Source organism: Hippoglossus hippoglossus, chromosome 1 (genome assembly GCF_009819705.1).
Source record: "Hippoglossus hippoglossus isolate fHipHip1 chromosome 1, fHipHip1.pri, whole genome shotgun sequence".
Lineage (NCBI taxonomy): Eukaryota > Metazoa > Chordata > Actinopteri > Pleuronectiformes > Pleuronectidae > Hippoglossus > Hippoglossus hippoglossus.
Window position 1 is genome coordinate 878,753 of NC_047151.1, and position 20,216 is coordinate 898,968.

At 38.7% G+C, this 20,216-nt stretch overlaps 1 protein-coding gene across 3 annotated transcripts; it reads right to left on the reverse strand.

Annotated features, from left to right (window-relative positions):
- Nucleotides 1–10,547: 10,547 nt before the first annotated feature.
- Nucleotides 10,548–19,509, reverse strand: fbxo8 (F-box protein 8). 3 transcript variants are annotated; one of them, XM_034606995.1, is made up of 8 exons: nucleotides 19,310–19,509; nucleotides 17,692–17,794; nucleotides 15,421–15,504; nucleotides 14,399–14,543; nucleotides 13,894–14,020; nucleotides 13,561–13,679; nucleotides 13,183–13,379; nucleotides 10,548–10,911 (listed from the first exon to the last, which is right to left on the reverse strand). In XM_034606995.1, exons 2-8 carry the CDS (start codon nucleotides 17,792–17,794, stop codon nucleotides 10,724–10,726), a joined length of 963 nt encoding a protein of 320 aa, XP_034462886.1. In that variant the 5' UTR covers nucleotides 19,310–19,509; the 3' UTR covers nucleotides 10,548–10,723. The 3 variants fall into 3 exon arrangements, with proteins under 3 accessions (XP_034462886.1, XP_034463055.1, XP_034462970.1); XM_034607164.1 differs by lacking the exon at nucleotides 19,310–19,509 and adding an exon at nucleotides 18,852–19,281; XM_034607079.1 differs by lacking the exon at nucleotides 19,310–19,509 and adding an exon at nucleotides 18,818–19,281.
- Between the last annotated feature and the right edge of the window lie 707 nt (nucleotides 19,510–20,216).

Sequence of the window (20,216 nt, forward strand, 5' to 3'; positions counted from 1 at the left end):
GGGTTACAAAAAGTATTGTAATTTCTTAGTTTAATATCATTTAAATGTATTATGGTCATTTTTTTCCACAACAACCTTTAAAAAAGATCGCTAGCGATCTTTTTTAAAGATTGCTTTGCATGATATTTTCACATAATTTCATGTCGCATCCCCCCTCATACACGATATACTTAATTGAACCTGCGTACAACAGCGCTGTTACTGAACTTAACTGCTCCCCTTATAAGAAAGCATCCTGGCAGGGTTGCCTACAGATGGCGGCTGTGGCTGAGGGGTAGAGCAGTCGTCCTCCAACTTGAAGGTCGGCAGTTCGATCCCCAGTCTTCTCCATCTGCATGCTGAAGTGTCCTTGGGCAAGATACTGAACCCTGAATTGCCCCTCATAGAACAACAAAGTGCTGCTAATAGATGCACTGTATGAATGTGTGTGTGAATGGGTGAATGTAAAATTGTACTGTAAAGAGCTTTGAGTGGTCATCAAGACTAGAAAAGTGCTATATAAATACAAAACATTTACCATTTACTAGCAGCCTGAAACTATGTGCTTTTGATTCATAGCTTCAGGCTTTTCAATTTCATAGATGTTATTTGGATATTATAGGTTTGTCCCTTTAGTAACTGCAAACAATAGCATTGGTTGATTTAAGATCTCAACAATGTTATTACAATGACATCCCCAGCAAAACTTTTGTCTCGTTTGTTTACATCGACGACTACTGATGACACGTCGGGTTTTCACGACGACTACTGATGATGTAACGGCTTCTTGAAGGGCTGTCCACATTCATAGGGGAAGATTTCAACCACTACCCCTTGTGACTCTGTTTCAAGGGGCAAGATAACCCTTGAAAACAAGGGGTAGGGAGAAGGGGTGAAATGGGATTGGGCCTAAATGACGCCGTTTCCAGTCGAATATGAATGTCGGGGCTTGCGGACACTTGGATGACACCACACAAGCAGTATGGAGGCATGTTATGTTTTTTTCTGTGTTTTTTTTGCATTTGAAGAATCGGCCACCATTTACTTACATTGTATTGCCTGCAACGCTGTTTACCCCTGAAACTCCAAAAGTGTTTTGTGCACTCAAACACTTCGCCCACCCATCCAATGGCATAGTGGTTAGTAGATAATGAGTGATTTTTTTTTTTTATATCCCTCCTTGGCCACTGCTGACATCCTGCTTCCGTTGCTGGACCATTGCAGTCTTTGAGGATTGTATCATAGCATCGTCCAAGATTTTTTATAGGTTTCTCAGACACTGTTGGAATGGGTTCTCCATTAATGTAGAACCTATGGTCTGATTTCTTACCTTTACTGATTGAGATGCTTCTTGATTTTGATGGATTGATCCTCATTCTGGCCCATGTGATGTTTTCTTCAAGTTTCCCTAGCAACCGTCTGGTGCATGATGCTGTTGTGGTCAGGGTTGTCATGTCGTCCATGTTGTGAATCGGACCAGCGACTTCTGTCGCTCACCACCTACTACCCATTTTGAAGCTCTAATAATCACCTCCATTGCCATGGTGAATGTTAGTGGGGAGATAGTGCAGCCAGCCATGATGCCCACTTTGAGACGCTGACATATGGTGGTAAAATCTGGTGTGGTAAAGCAGAATTACAGATCTTTGAAATAGGCTTTAACCAAATTCAAACTCTGTATCACTCCAAAATGTTCCCCTCTGTAGTTGTAGATGATGTTACCAAGCTTTGTCTCAATTGTGGCCTTTATCTTTTCAAGGACACAGCTTACGTCTGCATTGATGGCCTCCCATTTAGCTTTTTCTGAAGCTCCAGGCCAGTTTACCTTTGGTTTGGTTTGTAAAGGTTTCTTTCCCCTTGTTGGTTTTCCTGGCTATACCCTCTTCTGCAACTGCCTCTGTGCTAGAGTTAACTTCCTCAGATACAGGGGGGCCGATGTCCTGCGAACTTTGGGTTGAGTCTGGTCGCTGGACTTCACTAGACTGACTTGACGCAATTAGCTTCTTGTATTGTGCTTGCCTTCCTTTTTGTCGTTTCCAGTCCAGGGTTATTAGCCGCATGGCCCATTAGTTAGTCGTCTCCCGCCCCCACTCTTGCCGACTCTGGGGGTATTTTTCCTTTAATTGCTTTCGTAGTCATTAGTGGGTGCCTCCAAATACCAATTCGTATTGGATCCTGCCAGCATGAGTAGTTAACCCATGCCAGCCTCAGTGGGATCTATTCCCTCAAGTCAGCTGTTTTTCCTCGCTGTCACAAGGTCTTTCCCTTGTTGTCAGCCATCCTGTTCACTGGATGCATCCAGCTACAATCATTCTAGAATACAGGATGAGATGGTGAATATCTCTTGTATGTTTGAAGTTCTGCACCTGTGAGTAGGTGTATTGTATGTCAAGCAGTCTTGTTGTAATCATAGTCCATGATCGGCTGCAACCACAATCAGCTGCCCCCATGATCAGGATCCACCTCCACAATCAGATGGCACCACGATCCACAATCCATCATCATTATCCATCAACACTATCATGATCCACCACCACTATCCATGATCAGCTGCCAACACGATCAAGATCTATTATCCGCCATCACAATCTCTGATTCGCGATCCACCATCATGATCCACGATGTGGCCGCAGCAGCGACCCTGGATCTGCAAACGATAAAGCACAAGGACTCCGGGGGGAAGTCAAGTCAGTAACATGTACTGATGAGACCTTAATGTGATAATGAGGAGAAGAGGAAAGAGAAGCTCCATGCGTCATGTACCCCCTGACTATCTCGGACTATAACAGCATGTCAAAAGCTGGTTAAAGACAGACCTGAACCAGCTCTAACAACATAATTTAACAAAAAGGTGGATTTTAAGCCGACTCTTAAAAGGGTATCTACCTCCTGAGTTGAAACTGTGAGATGACTCCACAGGATAGGAGCTTGATAGCTGAAAGCACTGACTCTTGTTCTACTTTTAGAGACTTTAGGGACAACAAGTAAGCCTGAATTCTGGGAGAGCAGTGCTCCAGTGGAATGATGTGGTATTATGAGCTGTTTAAAGTATGATGGTGCCATATCATTGAGGGTATGTAGATGAGGAGGACAATTTTAAATGATATTCTAAATCTAAAAAGAAGCAAGTGTAGTGGAGCTAATACAGAAGAAATGTGAAATGTGATCTCTTTTTCTGGTTCTTGCCAGGACACGTGTTGCAGTATTTTGGACAAGCTGCAGTCTTAAAAGACTTACTGCTGGAGCCTGATAATAAGGAATTCCTATAATCAAGTCTTGAGGTAATAAAGGCGTGGACTCATTTTTCTGCATCTTTTTGTTACAGGACAGCCTGATTTTTAAAATGTTACGTAAATTAGTACGGCTAGTCTTGCGGTGTGTTACAGAAATTATGCTGAACATATTGGTGGTATCATTAAAACATGAGATATACTTCCATGCAAGCCTCATGTTTACGCATTGTGATAGATTGTATATATGGTATTGTATATATGGATTTGTGTCCTGTGACAGTCTTGGAATATGTATTAATAAAGCAATAAAGAGAAACAAATAAAAAAATAAAATGTTTTCACTGAAGAATTGAGCCCTGCTTTCCCGTGTAATAGCCCCGGTTTCATGTTGTTGGCATCAGACAAACTTCAGAGGGGTGTGGCTTGACTTTGTTTACAGAGGGGGAGGAACAGGAGTACATCCAGCCCCACTAATTTGGCTCTGCAGTGAGCACCTCTTGCATGAGATACTGTGGTCAACCTTTGGGTTGGCTGATTCGACCGCAGGGAAACAAATGATGGATAGCTTGACTGCAGTAAGTCCGGACCCCATTTTCCCAAGTTCAAGTCTGAAAACTGCTTGAGTGTGTAAGCAATCTCCCTTAGGCATGCTGTGTTGTGCCATCAAATTAATATTCTCTCTTTAGTTCACTGTTTCAATCCCGCATTTTACTAATTCTTCATGTCTGCTTCATGTTGCTGCGGTTTTCATTTAAAGATTCAAGAGTTTATTGTCATGTGCACACCAATTACATTTAGCAGTCGCTAGCAATTGAATTCTTGGGTCACAGGCTCTCTTCTAGCAATGCTCAAATTATTACACAAGCAAAGAATAAAAATAAATATAGAATAGAATATCAAAAAAAATTAAAATTAAAAATTAAAAAATATTAAAATATATATATATACACCTAAGAAAGTAGTGCAATATGGTAAGGAAGGGTGCATTTGCACCATTTAAATGTTGTTGGATGCTAATTCCATCACAACATTGATTTTCCAAGACAAGATCTCATGTTTATGACCATGTCCTGTGAATTAATAATGTCCTACTGTATAAATGACGCCAGCATCCATATAATACAACTTTCATTCCATTTTGAAATAGGCTGACTTTGAGTAGTATTGGAGAGAACTAAAAAATGTCCTCCACCAAGACTGTCCACTTGTGCCCAGTATGTCAGATGGGCTACAACATGAGCTTTGACGCTGTGAGTCTTGACTTGGGCTGGAGCAGACCGGTGGCCATGACTCCCCAGTCATCGTGCCCATACAAGCTCCTTCCTCAGGCAAAAAAGCAGCACAGGGCAGATGCCTTTGCTGCTGCCGCTGACGAGGTGTGGACAGTCGCGACACTTATCCTCCGAATGGCGCCATACTCTTCGACAACAACTCCGCCCCTTACAGCGAGTCTTCTCGTGATTTGTGAATATGGGCTACACAAATAAAATTTGATTGATTGATTTGTTGAACATTTGTTCTATGTGAGTCAATGCACAACAGCTCTTTTAATAGCCACACACCAAATTCCTCTAAAGAGCATCCTCCCTGCTGTAAATCAGTCTGTGGCCAAGCCTGCTGGTGCATCCATGGCTGTTAAACACACAACTCCCACACAATGTAATATGCAGATTTAAGCCTCCGGCTAACAAGCAGCATGGTTTCATGTCACGACAACAACAATGTTCTCCTGTCACACAATCACACGTTTCTCCTAAACATGCGTTCATGCCTCTATGTGCAGCGTCCTCTCTCCTCATCTTTCGGTGTGTTAACGCTCAATGTCATGATAATGAGCCTTCTCATATACAACGGCTTTTTGAGTCATGTCTCACATCTCCTCAGGTGGCAAGCGGATGTGTGACACGCCCTTTCGATTGAGCCTCCCAGGAAAATCCGACACGAGCAACGGCAGTATAGGGCTCTAGCTTGCCTCGTCTCCATGACATTAGCGGCATTTCAGACAAATGCTCGCCCAATTTCTGAGTGCTATTCAGAGTCGCAGCACGTATGTTCACTCGACAGGTGGATGAACAGGCTGATCTGCAAGGGCTACACACTGCAGTATGCCACAGTGCAGTACACCCCCGTATATTTTTATTTCCACTCACCCCAACCGGTCGAAGCAGATGGCCGCCCAAATTCAGTCTGGTTCTGCCAGAGGTTTCTTCCAGTTAATTAGTTTTTTTTTCCTCCACAGTCGCCAAAGTGCTTGTTCATTGTGGGAACTGTTGTGTTTCTCTATAATTTTTAAGGTTTTGACTTTAAAGTTGCAGTGTGTAGAATTTAGTGACATAAAGTGGTGAAGTGTCATGTTGCAGCTGAACACCCCTCACCTCATCCTCTCCTTCCAAAAATGAAAGAGAACCTGTGGTAACCTTCAGTTTTCAAAAAAACTCAAAGGGTTTTTAGTTTGTTCAGTCTGGGCTACAACAAGAAACATGGCGGCCTCCATAGGGAGGACCACCCTGATATAAAGTATTTCAATATAAAGGGCCCATTCTAGGGTAAAGAACAACAATTTGTATAATTAAGATGAAACACACTCGTGAAAACATCACTAGGATTATTTTATATAAAATTTCTCTCAATAGATCCCTTTCACCTAAATCTTACAAACTGGACCTTTAATATGTAAAGTGCCTTGAGATGATGCATGTTAAGATTTGGCGCTATACAAATAAGATTTAATCGATGTTTGATGTTTTATACCCCATATTGTCTTTTATTTCTTTGTTTGTGCCAGCTACTCATTAAAATGAAATAATTAAACCCAAGGTCTTGCATCGTTCATTTAAATATAAACATTATGTCTTTAATTGTATCCACATACTGTGTCCCTGGTTCCCAATGACTCAACACTGAAATATTGTGAAAATAGTTTCAGGCAAAACTGGCTATTTTCATAATATATCAGTATATATACATATGTATGTAATTATTATTGTTTATTTAAATAACGTATTCTTATATTTTTAGTATGTAAAATTCAATTTACAGTAATATGTTAATTTACATTACTGTTAAATTTGTTTGTCATTTATTAAGTAAGGCTATCACATTTTATTGCATCACAATAACAGTCATTAGCAAAGTATTTGAATAAAAACATTTATCATGTCTAGTCATAATAATAATTATATGTGCGTGTACAGTTTGTAGCATTACTATAGCAGCAGCAGCAATTGTAAATGATGAATGAGTTTGGTAGTAACCATAGTTACAGTAGCAGCAGTACCTGTGGAAGCGTCAGTGTGGTGTTTTACCAGGAGTCTTTTGTAATCCAGTCTGAAGTGCATGTCTGTGTTGCAGTGGCTGTTGCAGTGGCTGCTTGTGCTGATGAAGTGCAGGCTCCTGGGCTCAGGAGGCCATCCATCATCTCTATCAAGCTTAAATGGGCCTGTCTACCACCAGACAACGAGCTGGGCCCGCCGGTCTGAGCTGGACTGAATAAATGCGAGTGCCAGTTGATTTTTACTCAGGCACCTTCAGTACCTTATTTAATACTGAAAGTGGAAATACATTTTATTCCTTATTTTGTAACATGTGCCACATTAAAACCTTTTCATAACATGTTTCCGTGTTGACAAAATGTAAGACTTTTTCATTTCATGTCACCGTAAATACTTTTGGAATTTGGGGTTGCTCGACACTAAAAGCACTTTGCACTACTTTCTGCTTGAAAAGTCAGTATGAAAATGCATATATCAAAATTCACAAATATAGTCAGATATTTACAGAATACAAATGAAATGTACGTCTCTGTGTATGTGTAGATATAGGTCATGTATCTCTCCCCCCTGCACTCCTTTAATTTGCAGAACGTAAACACTTCCCCGGGATGGGCTATATTCACAAAAACGCAGATGTCAAAGGTCATATTGTGTCTGGAGATGATTTACTCTTTTGCCTGTTTGATCTCAAATATGCATATGCTCTCACTCTCACACATACACACACATTTTTGTTTCCTTATAACTTTGGACACATTCATTGACTTACTATCCCCATAACCTTAATCTTAATCATCATAATTAAACACCTAACCTTACCCCAACCTAACCCAAACCTTACACTCTAAAAAGAACATTGGTATGGTCTGCATAACATTTCATCATCAAAATGACTCCACAAGTCATTTGTATAAGACATTTAATACAACCTACATTTGATAGTTCATGGAACAGCTAAATATGACTGACTGACTGACCTCTAGTGGTGTTGTGTAGGACAGCATCAGTTGTTTCAGCAATAGATAGATTTGTGTTCAAGTGACAAAACAATAGAGTAGCTGCAGTTATTATTGTTACCATGACGACAAGGGTCCCCTCACCTTTCAGAGTACTAATTTTAGCCCCAACCATGATTCACTCCCTGAACCTTAGGGTCTTTGGAGGCCCAATATATGTTCTAGAACCAATATTTTATGTGCAATTAATTTGCTACTTAACATCGCTCAGCAAAATCCCATTACTGATTTATAAGCATTGACTGGATACAAGTTCGAAAAACATTAACAGCATGCAAATTAATCGCACATATAAAAGGATTTTATGTGTCATATCGCCTGCCATTGTTAAGGAAATAAATTAAGAAAACAATCCTATGGTTTGGATGGAGCGTGATAACAAAGCTACTCTATGGTTACTTAGGTTGCAGGACTTGAAATCATCAAAGTTGAAGTCATTAACACTACTGATTAATGACTTGGATCAGATAAACACATTCTGTCAGTGTGCTTTCATTGAAACATTTTATCTGATTTTAAATTCATATTTTTCATCTGATTCTTTACAAATAGTTATTTACATCCATAAAGTGTAACTATTATATTATTATTTTAATTACTATATAAAAAGTGTACAAATTAATATCATTAAATAATGTTATTTTAGCATTAGTGATAAGCTATAGCTCTACCATCATCAATTAATTAATCAATAGAAAAGGTGACTGATTACATGTCAATACTGTCAAGCCCAGATTTAATACGTCAAATATTTACAGGATGTGGGCTTCCTTCAAAATTGAAAGCGAACACTAAAGTTTCAATTTGAAATCAGTGTCAGCAATGATTAATCTTCAATGAAATACATTTTAATGAATTAGAAGTTAAGCCATGGTAAGATAAACTAAGATAAGAAAAATGTCATTAATCCCAAACTGGGAAAAGTTTAGAATCTATTTACTTACAAAAGGACAAATAAAAAAGTTGTACATTTTGGTATTGCAACTTGCAATCTAGGTGATGATATATACCCTGGTAATTAGGTTTAATTATAAAACCGCCTCAATGCCATCCTGTCTCTGCTATATACATTTAGTTGCCATTGTGACATGCTAGCTGCTGGCAGAGGGAAAATACTATATCGGGATCTTATGGGCATCATTATTAGGCTGATTTACACCACATCTTCTCAACTGTAGTGTTGTCCTGCACAATTTCAACATCCAATAACAAATATAATCAGCATTTAAATAACACCCTTTTGTTCTATTACTTTTCATTTCAGTTTGGTGTTAAATTTAACTATTTTATCAAGGACTGTTAGTTATAATTGCTAAATTAAACATGCAGTCCTCATCATTCCTTGAAGAATGTCCCTATCACATCTGAAGTCGTGTTGTTAAAACTGATTGTCTAAGTCAAAATGATGGATTATTCTATTATGTCAGGGAAGCAGTGACTGGGTTTTTATGAAATGAAGCTTTTGACTTTGGCACTTGAACATTTGGCAAAAATATGAAATTATAGCTTCTTTTTTTTTGACACAGTAAATTAATGAATCACAAATACTGCACATTTGACTTCAGCCAACATTTTTATCCAACTCTAGAGCCAATCTCATGGAATGGCTTGCTGAAAAAAAAATTAACTGAACTGAAACACAATCTGAATAAATTTGAAGCATTAATATTATACCCATATATATTATATATAAACTTAAATATTATAAAATAAACAACTAAAACATGTGATGCAAAGTTAGTTTCTCCATTTACCATTTTACCATCATGGCTTGCCACTGAGGTGTTTAATGTCCAATTGACACCTGGTGTTAAAATGTGTTTTGGGTGATCAGATTGCCGTCAGATAGATCTTGACCGTGATCAGTCAAACCACCTGAGGAGGTGCTTAGGGTTGTATTGTGACCACATTAAACATGAGTGTAAATGTGTTATCAGTCTAACAACATGGGTTAAAATAATGACCATATGAGACTGTTCCAAATCACATTATTCAAGACACCCATGAATGGAGTGTAGCCAAGACCAATCGAAAAGCAGGAAAATACAATGACACCTAAATTGAGTGCAATCATCTTCTTCTATTCTTCATTTTTGAAATTGTTTTTTTGACCAGCACAAACCAAAGGATTTGACTTGTAAATGTAATCAGGTTAAAACCATATCATGAACATTTTAATGCCAGGTGTAAATGGAGTCATAGATTTTGTATTTCTGTCAAGGGAACTTGTACAGTTCGGCCTCTCATAATAGGCATGGTCTGCTTTCTAATTCATTAACTCACTTCATGTCAAATTAGTTCCTCTGCTTTTGTCTCACAGTAGATCTCTGCTTTGATAACATCTAATTTGTAATGCTTTGGAGTCTGCAAACACCACTACTGCCTCTGCTGATTTCTGGTTTGTTCATTTCTAGAAGATTTTCTAGTTCAACAGCAGAACTAGAAAGTCTTCTTTTCATTCTTTTTCAAAACATTTTTATGAATGCAGCCTGTCCACAAGTGATCAGATTTCCTATGCATACACCCCCTTATGAATTTGTGACACTCATTAGACAAGCAATTTAAAACACAAGGAAAAAGTATGAGATGTAGGATGAAAATGAAAAAATGTTCTTGTAGTTGAATCTTGATACATGGACATTCTGGTTCTGACCACAGTCACACTTTGTCAGAGGTTACACTGGTAAATACTTTACTAGTGAATGATCTTATGCTAGCCTGGGTCCTTTGTTTCACTTCCCACAAGAATAGGTGGACCAGTCTTTATCCTACCAGTGAATGAGAAACTACTCCTGTCCAATTGGAAATCAGCACAACTCCTCCAGCATCTGTGACCAGCCGAAGGGAAGTTCTCCCCTTCCTCCTAGACCCTTCACCAATCATTAGTCCCCATGTGTCAGTGCAGTAGCAGAGTTCGTCCTCTTGATACGGCCTCATTCTTCACTTTTAAAGACATTTAGATGATGTTAGACCTGTAATTTTACGCTAATAACATCACTAATATTTGGTAGCACAGTCATAGTCTCACAGTGTAGCAGAGAATTTTCTTTGTTTTACTAATATTTAAATAAGATTTATTTATTGTTACATTCTTCAAAGGACAGACATGAAAATTCCAGTTCCACAGTGTTCCATACTTTCCAGACATGTATAGGGTCCCAATCACCACTTCCTGTGGTTCAGTGCAGTATGAGGATGTATACTGGGCCGCTGGTTGGTGCAGCTATGCAGCCACATGGCCAATCAGATATATATTGTCATAGAGGTGGCCAACAAAGTCATCTGAGACATTATGTGCTGCTCGGCGAGTGTTCCTGATAAACTCCCTCTTAGACATTTTGTTTTTGACATGGGGGCTGGTCAGGTCGATGGACAGCAGGATCAGACTGTAGCACAGTACATAGACAGCATCTGCAGAGAGATGACAGGATATGGTGATTAAATGGAGCTGTCATTGTTTCCCAAAAGCTTTTAAAAAACCGAAGCTATATGTGGCACTAAGGAGAACAAGTAAAGAGTCTAATGTGAGCGGGGATGTTAACACTACAGGACAATGCTTGGAATCTCTAACCTCTAATCCTCTTTTAACCAAAATATTACTGAAAAGGAACCACTGTAAAGAGAGAAAAAGGTCAGTAAAGAAAACATTAGCACTCTCTCAATACGACTTGTAAATCTTATGTGTAAAGTAAACCTAAAATATGATAAATTAAACAGACAAATGTGTATAGTGCTACTATGGAGAGGCAGAGTAACAGTAAATTATCTGCCTTTGGAAAGCAGCTATCCATACATCTGTAGCCATGGGCCTGGAACAATTACTCTAATCCTACTAGTGCTACTAATCGTAGAAGTAGGTTCTAGGACTGAAGAGCAACAGAGTTAGAGATTGTTTCTTTATGGTCTGCTGACACTGGCAAAGCCCTCAGTTGATAAATGGATGGTCCATTGACAATACTGAAGCCCAGGATTACTTGGGAAATAAAACCTTGATGGTTTCCCTCATTCTGTGGTTGGGAAAATGGATTTGAAGTGTGGTAACTTTAAAACCCTTCTACTGTCACATCACCTACTGGTCTTCAAGCTGCAGGGTTTAAGAATGGTGATTACTGGTTAAGGTCAGGATGAATTGCATATATATTTTCCAAAGAGGACATGATCCCCTAAAAGAAGCATCACCCTCCAGCCAAACTTTCAAAGATTACACCAGATTTATTAAAATCCAACCAAACTGTCTTAAACTGACTGAATGTGTTTGTTGTCCAGAAGATAAAGACTCTTTTATTTTAGACAAAACATCAACAGTATTCCTCTAGCACCACCTTCAGGGCAAACTGTCACTTTATACAAATTGTGCCCAGAGTTGTAAACTATAGGATGCTTTTAGCTTATTGCATATATATCTTGTTTCTTCATGTATTTTGGCTGATGAGAAGCAAGAAATTGTAGGATAGGAATGTGAAAGTTACACACTGTGTCGCTTTTCCTATAATCATGCATTGTAGGTGTTGATACAGCCTATCATGGAGCTGTTCATTAACTTGCTGGTTTTGTCACATAACATCCCCACAGTGAAATAAGATGGACTGTCTCCCAGATGTTGTCTAAAATTTGCAATTTTGCTGTTTACATATTAGGGTAAGGAAAGAAAAAGGTACATGTTTGCTTGTTCAGGCGTTTCACTGTGGACAAAGGCCTCTACAATACCAACCTAGAAGCAATAATGGGCATGCAAATAATTTTCAAACTAAAATTATCGCCCTGCAGTTTTATTGCAGGTCTGAGACGCATACATTTTTTCCCAGACTCATATGAGGTGACCATCTAATCTTTGAGACCAAAGCTGCATTCAGACATGCACTGAACTCCGGAGATCCTTCGGAAAAAAAACAAAAACATCTCAGGATGAAAAAGTTGAGTCATCGAAGAAGATGTCAATAGAGCTTTTGGTAATAAGGACCAAGACTGTTGTCGATGTGCTGTTAACAAAAATACATGATCTCAGCAGTGGAATTAATAAGTTAAGTCCTGCCTCTCACCGGAGTGCTCCAGAGATTTCTGTGTTATCAAATATGCCTGTGAGATCACTGTGACCTTGACCTTTGACTACCCAAATCTAATCAGTTTGTCTGTGAGTCTAAGTATACATTTGTGCCAACTTTGACGAGATTCTCTAGAGGCGTTCTTAAAATAACGCATTTTGTTTTTGTGTGAATGTGGATTATGTTCCTGTATCTGTCCGTTTATGTGTAGGGTTTTGGTCTCTTCCTATTTTCTATGTAAATGATGTGCTTCAGTTTCAAATATTCTCTGTGCGTGTCATCATGATGGGGAGGTTGTTATGGCCGAATTATTTAGTTGACACCTCAAAGTTGCTCGCAACAAGCTGGATCATATTCTTCAATTATGTTTCCAATCCACCTAAAATCTTGTCATCCTGATTTCCCATTCTGTAATTTTTTTTCCTCAGTTATTTTTATACAGGAGAATATGCATGTTTGAGTTCTTTCTTAGCCAAGTCAACCATCTAAGGAAAAAGTCTGAACTTTCTCAATGTTTCATCAAAAGGTAGATAGTTAGACCTACTGGATAAGTGTTTCATTATGCTCACAACAACTACAAAAATGTGTAATAATATTCAATGTGTTTTCAGTACTGTATGTACTGTGTTGAAGTACTAACCAGGGCTGAGGCCCAGTTCTCGGACAAGAACTGGATTACAGGTACAAAATCTGTGGCTGAACTTCGTGATGAGAGTTTCCAGATATTCTCCTCTTTCCTCTGGTGCATGGATGTGTCTGAAGAAATCCCGCAGAGCATTGGGGAGGAACTGGTTACTGAAATTATGGAGGGTCACCAACTCGTCCAGGACATCCCGCCTGCACATACACACAAATTAATTCCCAATGGAAAAATAGAGGCAACCATTTTCAATTTTGTCTAGAAAAGGGCACCAATAAATGTATCTTTAATGTCATGGCAGATACACTAACAAAACTACTTATTATAACAGTTGGGGTCTAATGGTGAGGCCCCTGGTCTGTGTGTGCATGTTTTAACCTCTCATCCAGATAATTTCTTAGCATCTTCCAGTTGAGCCGTCTGGTGTAGAAGATGAACTTAGCCAGCTCGGTTGGATGGTCACGTAGTATACCTTTAGACATAAAATAACTGATACCCTACACACCACACCACGCCACACCACACACACACACACACACACACACACACACACACACACACACACACACACACACACACACACACACACACCTTCTTAGTGTAGATATTTATCTTAAACTAACAGGTTAGTGACACAACAGATAAATAACTTATAATATGATTAAACACTATCATGATTGTTACACACACAAACACTCAAGCATGCGTTACCTCCTGTGGGTTGGCATTGAATGTTAGGCTGCCTTCATCTAGTTGTAGGTATAGTCTTCTGTAAGAGTAACCAGCAGGTAGTCTTCTGTTGTATATGGAGCAGTGTCCCCATGTGGACTTACAAAGTCTAATGGATCAAGACATGCATTATGGAACAGATGAAAGTAAACAGTAGAGCTTTATTTTACACATTTGGGTAAATATGGTTTGTCTGGAAAGTTCTGAGAAAACTGACAAGGACAGTAGCTGTCAGAAACAGTAGCAGAAACAGTAGCTGTCAGAAACAATTGTATAGTAAGCACATGGCTAAAACATGTCATTTGTTTTCAATGCCTTGAACTTTGTCACTTCTAAGTCTAAGTATCTTTCAGCATTCATTTAGTATGACAGATCATAGACAATCACACAAACAACTGTTGTCACTGTTGAGAATTGGACTGAAATCACTACATCATAACTTTAATCACCAAAAAAGATGACAGAAACTAGAGATGATGCTCCTTACCCCTGCCATAGATACTCGTCTTTTCCCAGGCCCTGCCACACACAGCCAGCCAGGCACAGATCAGTAGCATTCAAGTATGACAGTATGGTGATGCCTAATTCAGGTGGCAGCATCTCCAAATCTATAAAGCCACGCTGCTCATGAGCTGCGGAACCCCAAAAAAGAGGAGACAAAAACATACATTTAGATTTTTTTTTTCATAATGTATATTGTAATTTCATTTGGCTACAACACTGTTTACCCCTTAGACTCCTAAAGTGTTTTGTGGACTCAAACACTTCACCCACCCCTCCATCAGCATAGTGGTGAGTAGATGAGTGAATTTTCATTTTTCGGTGAACTAACCCTTTAAATATTGTTAATTGGAATATGCATTAATATAAGCATTTTGTTACATTCTCCCAACTGAGTGTTCAACAATTTCACAGTGGTGGATAAGGGCAGGTGCACATTACTCTTGTTTGCCTTGGTTATCCTCCCTCCCTACTCCCCCGCTGGCCTGCACTCTAACAATACACTCCAACACTTTTCAGGTGTTATTAGGACCCAACCAGTTCTGAATGGATTATTTTGTGTTTGTTTGATTCGTTCTAGAATTTTTGTGTTTCCAGAAACACAAAGAATTGAATTGTGGTATTTAGCAGTAGCACTAAAACCTCACAGCAAGAAGGTTCCCAGTTCGTCTTTCTGTGTGGAGTCTTTATGTTCTTCTCCTGTTTGCCAGGTAATCTGGCTTCTTCCCACAGTCCAAAAACACTCAGATTGAGGTTAGGTTTATTGGAGACTCTAAATTGACTGTCAGTGTGAATGCGAGAGTGAGTGATTGTGTGTCTCTGTATGTTAGCCCTATGATGGACTGGCGACCTGTCTGGGTGCCCAATGTCAGCTGGGATTGGCTAATAAAAATAATAATAATAATGATGTCAGATTAATGTACATTTAGACAAACTTGATAATTAAAGAGAGTGGAGTGCAGATACAGACAGTAGCTATGCCCTTAGCGTGCATTTGTGTGCTCATACCTCCCCTGCATGTCCTCAGCAGATGGTAGATGTCAGGGCCGTAACAGTGTGGAGGAGCTCTCCTCTGGGGACCTCCATCATCTCCTTAAAAGAAAATAAGAATAATCATTTTCTTGTTATCCCAGCTAACATTTTGGCTACTGACTAGGGGCCTGTAGCATGAAGCAAGTTCAACACACCCAGGATATCTTTTAGTTATCTGGCTTCACAAAGCCTAACATTGGCCGTCCTCATAACCTGGTTATTAACCTGGGTATTAAAAAAAGACTGGCTCAGTTCACAAGTCCAGCCACAATCATTCATGTCGAGGCAGAGTCATAAAAAAGCAACATCATCAGAACCATGAGTAAAGTATTTAATATGATGTGAGAAGAAACTCCAATAACTGCTAGAAATTTCAATTACAGCAAAAGATAAAAGTGACATTCATCAAGATGACATGTTAACAATATAACAAAACTACAATAGAAAAGTAACACATATCTGTTATATTACGTTTATTATTTATTATTTCCTGACAGATGTTTGTTTGCTCTGACTCTCTGTACGATTGTGACGAGCCTGCATATGTACACGCGTGCACTCAAGCTGACACGCGACTTGACTCACACTTGTGCACTCACACGTGGAGCGAACAGGAGATGCATTAACTTCCTTTAAAAAATATGCTTGCTTGTTTTTCTGCAATAAAAAGTAAAAGGCCAATTAAGAGCTTGATCAAACCAATTGTGGCAATGTGGTAGTTTCATCTGTTTGGTACACAGTCTGCAGGAGAAATGTTTTACACAAGCACCGCCTTGGCGGTTCAGCTAATAGCGAATTATTATAAGACACTAAAAGGAAAGCTGTCTGTATGTAGTCTCAATGATTGTCTTAGTTTGTCATGAATCTGGTTAAACTCCATAAGGTTATCTACTGTCTGAGACAAATCAACCCCTCCCCTTTCCCTCTCTACCAGTGGTTCCTTCAGACAGTGTCACAGCAGCAGAGAGGAGATACTGACTTGTGTCTCCTGCTCTAGAAACAGTATTTTGTTGTCCTACTAGATTCTCCAAACCATGATTTACATAGCTATTATTATGTTATGGAACTCCTTGTAATATATATAGTAATATCTTTTAACTTTTGGGGTCATATCTCCTCTAATATAGGTCACAGAGAAATATTTCTCATATCATTTTAAAGCTGTTTTCCAATTCCATAAGTATATAAATATGCTATCCCCGATATAGAAAATAACAGTATTATGAGGGATTGTATCAGTTTTTAGGATTGATCGAATTTTCTCCAAACTTAGCTTATAGGTTGGTGGGGGTATCAACTGATTAAATGGCTTTCTGCTTTTTCCTGCTCAAAACTATCATTCGGTCAACCTCTAACATTTCTATTAAAAAAATATTGGGTAATAATTGTGGTCTCAATTCTAAGAAGGAAAATTGTGATTCTCATTTTTTTCCAGAATCCGGTAGCAGAGAATATTATGTATTTGATTAGTTGTTTGGACTATAAAAGTGCTATATCCTGTTAATGCAGTTCATTCACTTATTCTTTGGTTCTTATTTATGGCTACAGTATTGTATGTATATATATATATTATGAATTTAAAAGTTAATTTGTAGACTTCTCAGGAAAAATCTGAAACCCTAACCCTATTAATAACTCATACTTTATAAGTAAGAAATAAAGTTCTGATGAAATATAGCTACATGTTATCCATGCATTGAAATCACAGAGAGATCATCAGCATAACTTGTAATAGAAGTGGGTGTAAACTTCTTCTTATCAACACAACATTGATAAATAAAAATGTGTTTCCATCTACATTGCTAATCTGATTACTCTTAATATTGGCAGTAAATTTAGCTTTTGACCTTTGCAGTGTTTCCAATAAAATATCTAGATTGTGGTGGCCCGACATATTCTTATTTGTCATGCCACAGTTTTATAATGAACCTTATAAAAAAATTACACTTCTCAAATGTATGAATTTGAACATCCTTAGATCTGTCATAACTGAGTAAAATGATCTCCGGCATTTATAAGTCAATCGCAAATTTGCCATCTGATTTAAGGCATCACTTCCTATAATGACAATAAGTTGAATGTTTATTAAGGACTGAAATTCCAAACCTGCTTTTTCCTTCTCTCTAACAAGAATCATATTTTGTCTGAAACTAAAAGCATTAAAATCAAATATTTCTGATAACAGCGGTCACCTAAAAACTATAGAATCCTAAACTAAATCTGATGTTGAAAAATTGTAAGGATTACCTTGCTCTCGTCTTCCTCCTCCTTGTTCAGCCAGTCGGTCAGCTAGCTCTTCTTGAAGCTGCTGCTGTTGTCTGGGAGGCAGCCTCCACAATGCCTGACCCATCTTAATGGCAGAACAGCAACACAGTGCACACAATGAACTTAGATGATGAGATACACTATATAATAATAATAATATAAAATGCCTTATTACTACCAAGTCTGACCATCATGGTAATTAGTGGTAGTAATTAGTGCTTTAACTTGTTCTCCTTTATATCTCACAGCAATGTACTGCTCGTGATGAAAGGGTATGCTATGAGGCAAATGCTGGTACAGCAGTACTGTAGTAGTCATGGTTTATAAGCAGCCGTCTATGATATTTATATGCCTGTACATGTAAAATACTTTACTACCCTGAATAAACTATTAAAGATTTCCCATAAGAAAACATCTCCTCAGTGTATCTGTGAGTTAGTAATAGGACAGGAAAACAAGTAATACGATCACATTATACAAGAATGCACAGGATACTAGTAGCTATGATCTTTCATTACAAGCAACCTGATAAAGAATGCAAATCTATAACACAGAGTGAAACGTCAGTTCATAAAAGAAGTACCACTGTATCTGAAAACAATCACAAATAAGTCTTGTATATTGACATGTGCGTAATCATATTATATGCCCACTGTGCTTTAAACAACACAGACTAACCACCGGGATGAAAATAAAGGAATTGTTTTGCATCATATTGTTCACACTGCAATTGTGAACTCACCAATTCACCACAGGTTTTATACAAACTTTGCCTACTAATTGGGTTCTTGTGCTTGAGATGAGACTCACTAAGACATTAATGAAATGAAGACGTTATAAAACTCGGATTACATTTGGCCCACTAATGTCCACCACGGTCCTCTTACATTTACCTGAACGATTTTCAGTAGTCGAGAAGTCAGTGGGATCAAGTGGACTTGATTTAGAATGAGAAGACAGGCTGGCTTTAAATGCTTACTCTTATTGATTCAGTATTCTGAAGTCTAGTTTCCTATCCCGGTGTTTGCGGTTATATGACAGACAGCACTAAAATGGGACTTTGTTCGACATTTAATACAGACAACTGAAGTACTTGCACACAACCTACCCCTGCTGATACAAAAGTGACAGCATCTTCTTACAGCATGGTCAGGGCTTTAAATCATCTTCGCAGGTTAAATCCACGTGTGTGTGTGTGTGTCCAGTCAACGCAATAGAACCAACAGAAACCTGCGGTAACTCTCTGGCTGTTTCTCTCAGGCCGACTATCGTCAAGTGTGTTTCATAAACAAGTTCATCACACTGTCACATTACACTGTTGGAACTTCCAGCCAGCAAGGTAGTGCGACCTGTAGTCCCGCCTTCCCTGAAATACTGTTGGTCGCACACAACACGACAGCGTTCAAAATGGCACTTCGCTGGTTGAATTGGTTTTCACTCACCATGTTTTCACAAGTCGCTTAGTTAGCTGTCTGCGCTAGTTTAACTTGACGAAGTCAGGCGACCCACACTCTGTTGCTGTGCTGCGCTTTAAACGACACAATGTATGTTTCTGTTACTAGCATGTTTGCATGCATGGTAGGACGATACAGCCACCTACCTGAGTACAGTGGTTCCTGTGACACCCCGACCTGCACACAAGGACGGCAGGAAATATGATTCCCTGCTACCAGGCGTACCCAGGTGTCATTTCACTGAGCCTAGTCCAAATAAAGATAGAGAAGTTATTACTTTTCTCCATACTGTACTACAGTGCTGCTAGGTTATCACATGTTGTTGTTGTTTTCTCTTCTTCTTCTTCCTCTTTTTCTGATGTTTATTGGAGGTTGGCAAACAACTTATCGGTGCATTACCGCCACCATCTGGAAAGGAGTGTGAGTCAAAATGGATATTTACCTAAATTCTGTTATAGAGTCCTGTGTTTTTTAGAAACCTGAATATCGACCTGTATATCCTGCATCACCTGAGTCCCTCTGTGGGATTTCTCTTAGACTGTATGTTAAACGGTTTCTTCGGAGTGACTTTTAAAGTGTTTTGTCTTTGTCGATGGTATTGTGGACAGACTAAAAATACATGCGCCACTGTTTCCTGCTGATAACAATTGTCACATGTGCCTGTGTCAGACCTGTATGATCACTTCTTCTTCTTCTGCTGCTGCTGCTTTTTTTTTTTTTATGGCGGTTGGCAAACAACTTTTAGGTGCATTACCGCCACCTTGTGAACTGGAGTGTGGATCAGTACGTTTTTAAGTCTACACTATACACTGAATAAATTTCGTTAGTTCATTCAATCATGTCATATACCTTCTCAACATCAAAGAACAAAGCTGTTATACCTTCTTTATTATATATTTTTAATATCTGTGCTTTTCTAATTTCACTTTCTTAACACATATCTAGATCAAATTATATAATTTTAAACAAAGGTTTTACATTATGCCATCATAACAATACAATACACAGGCAGATGAGGAAAAAAGCAAGTAAAAAAATAGGCAAATACATTTA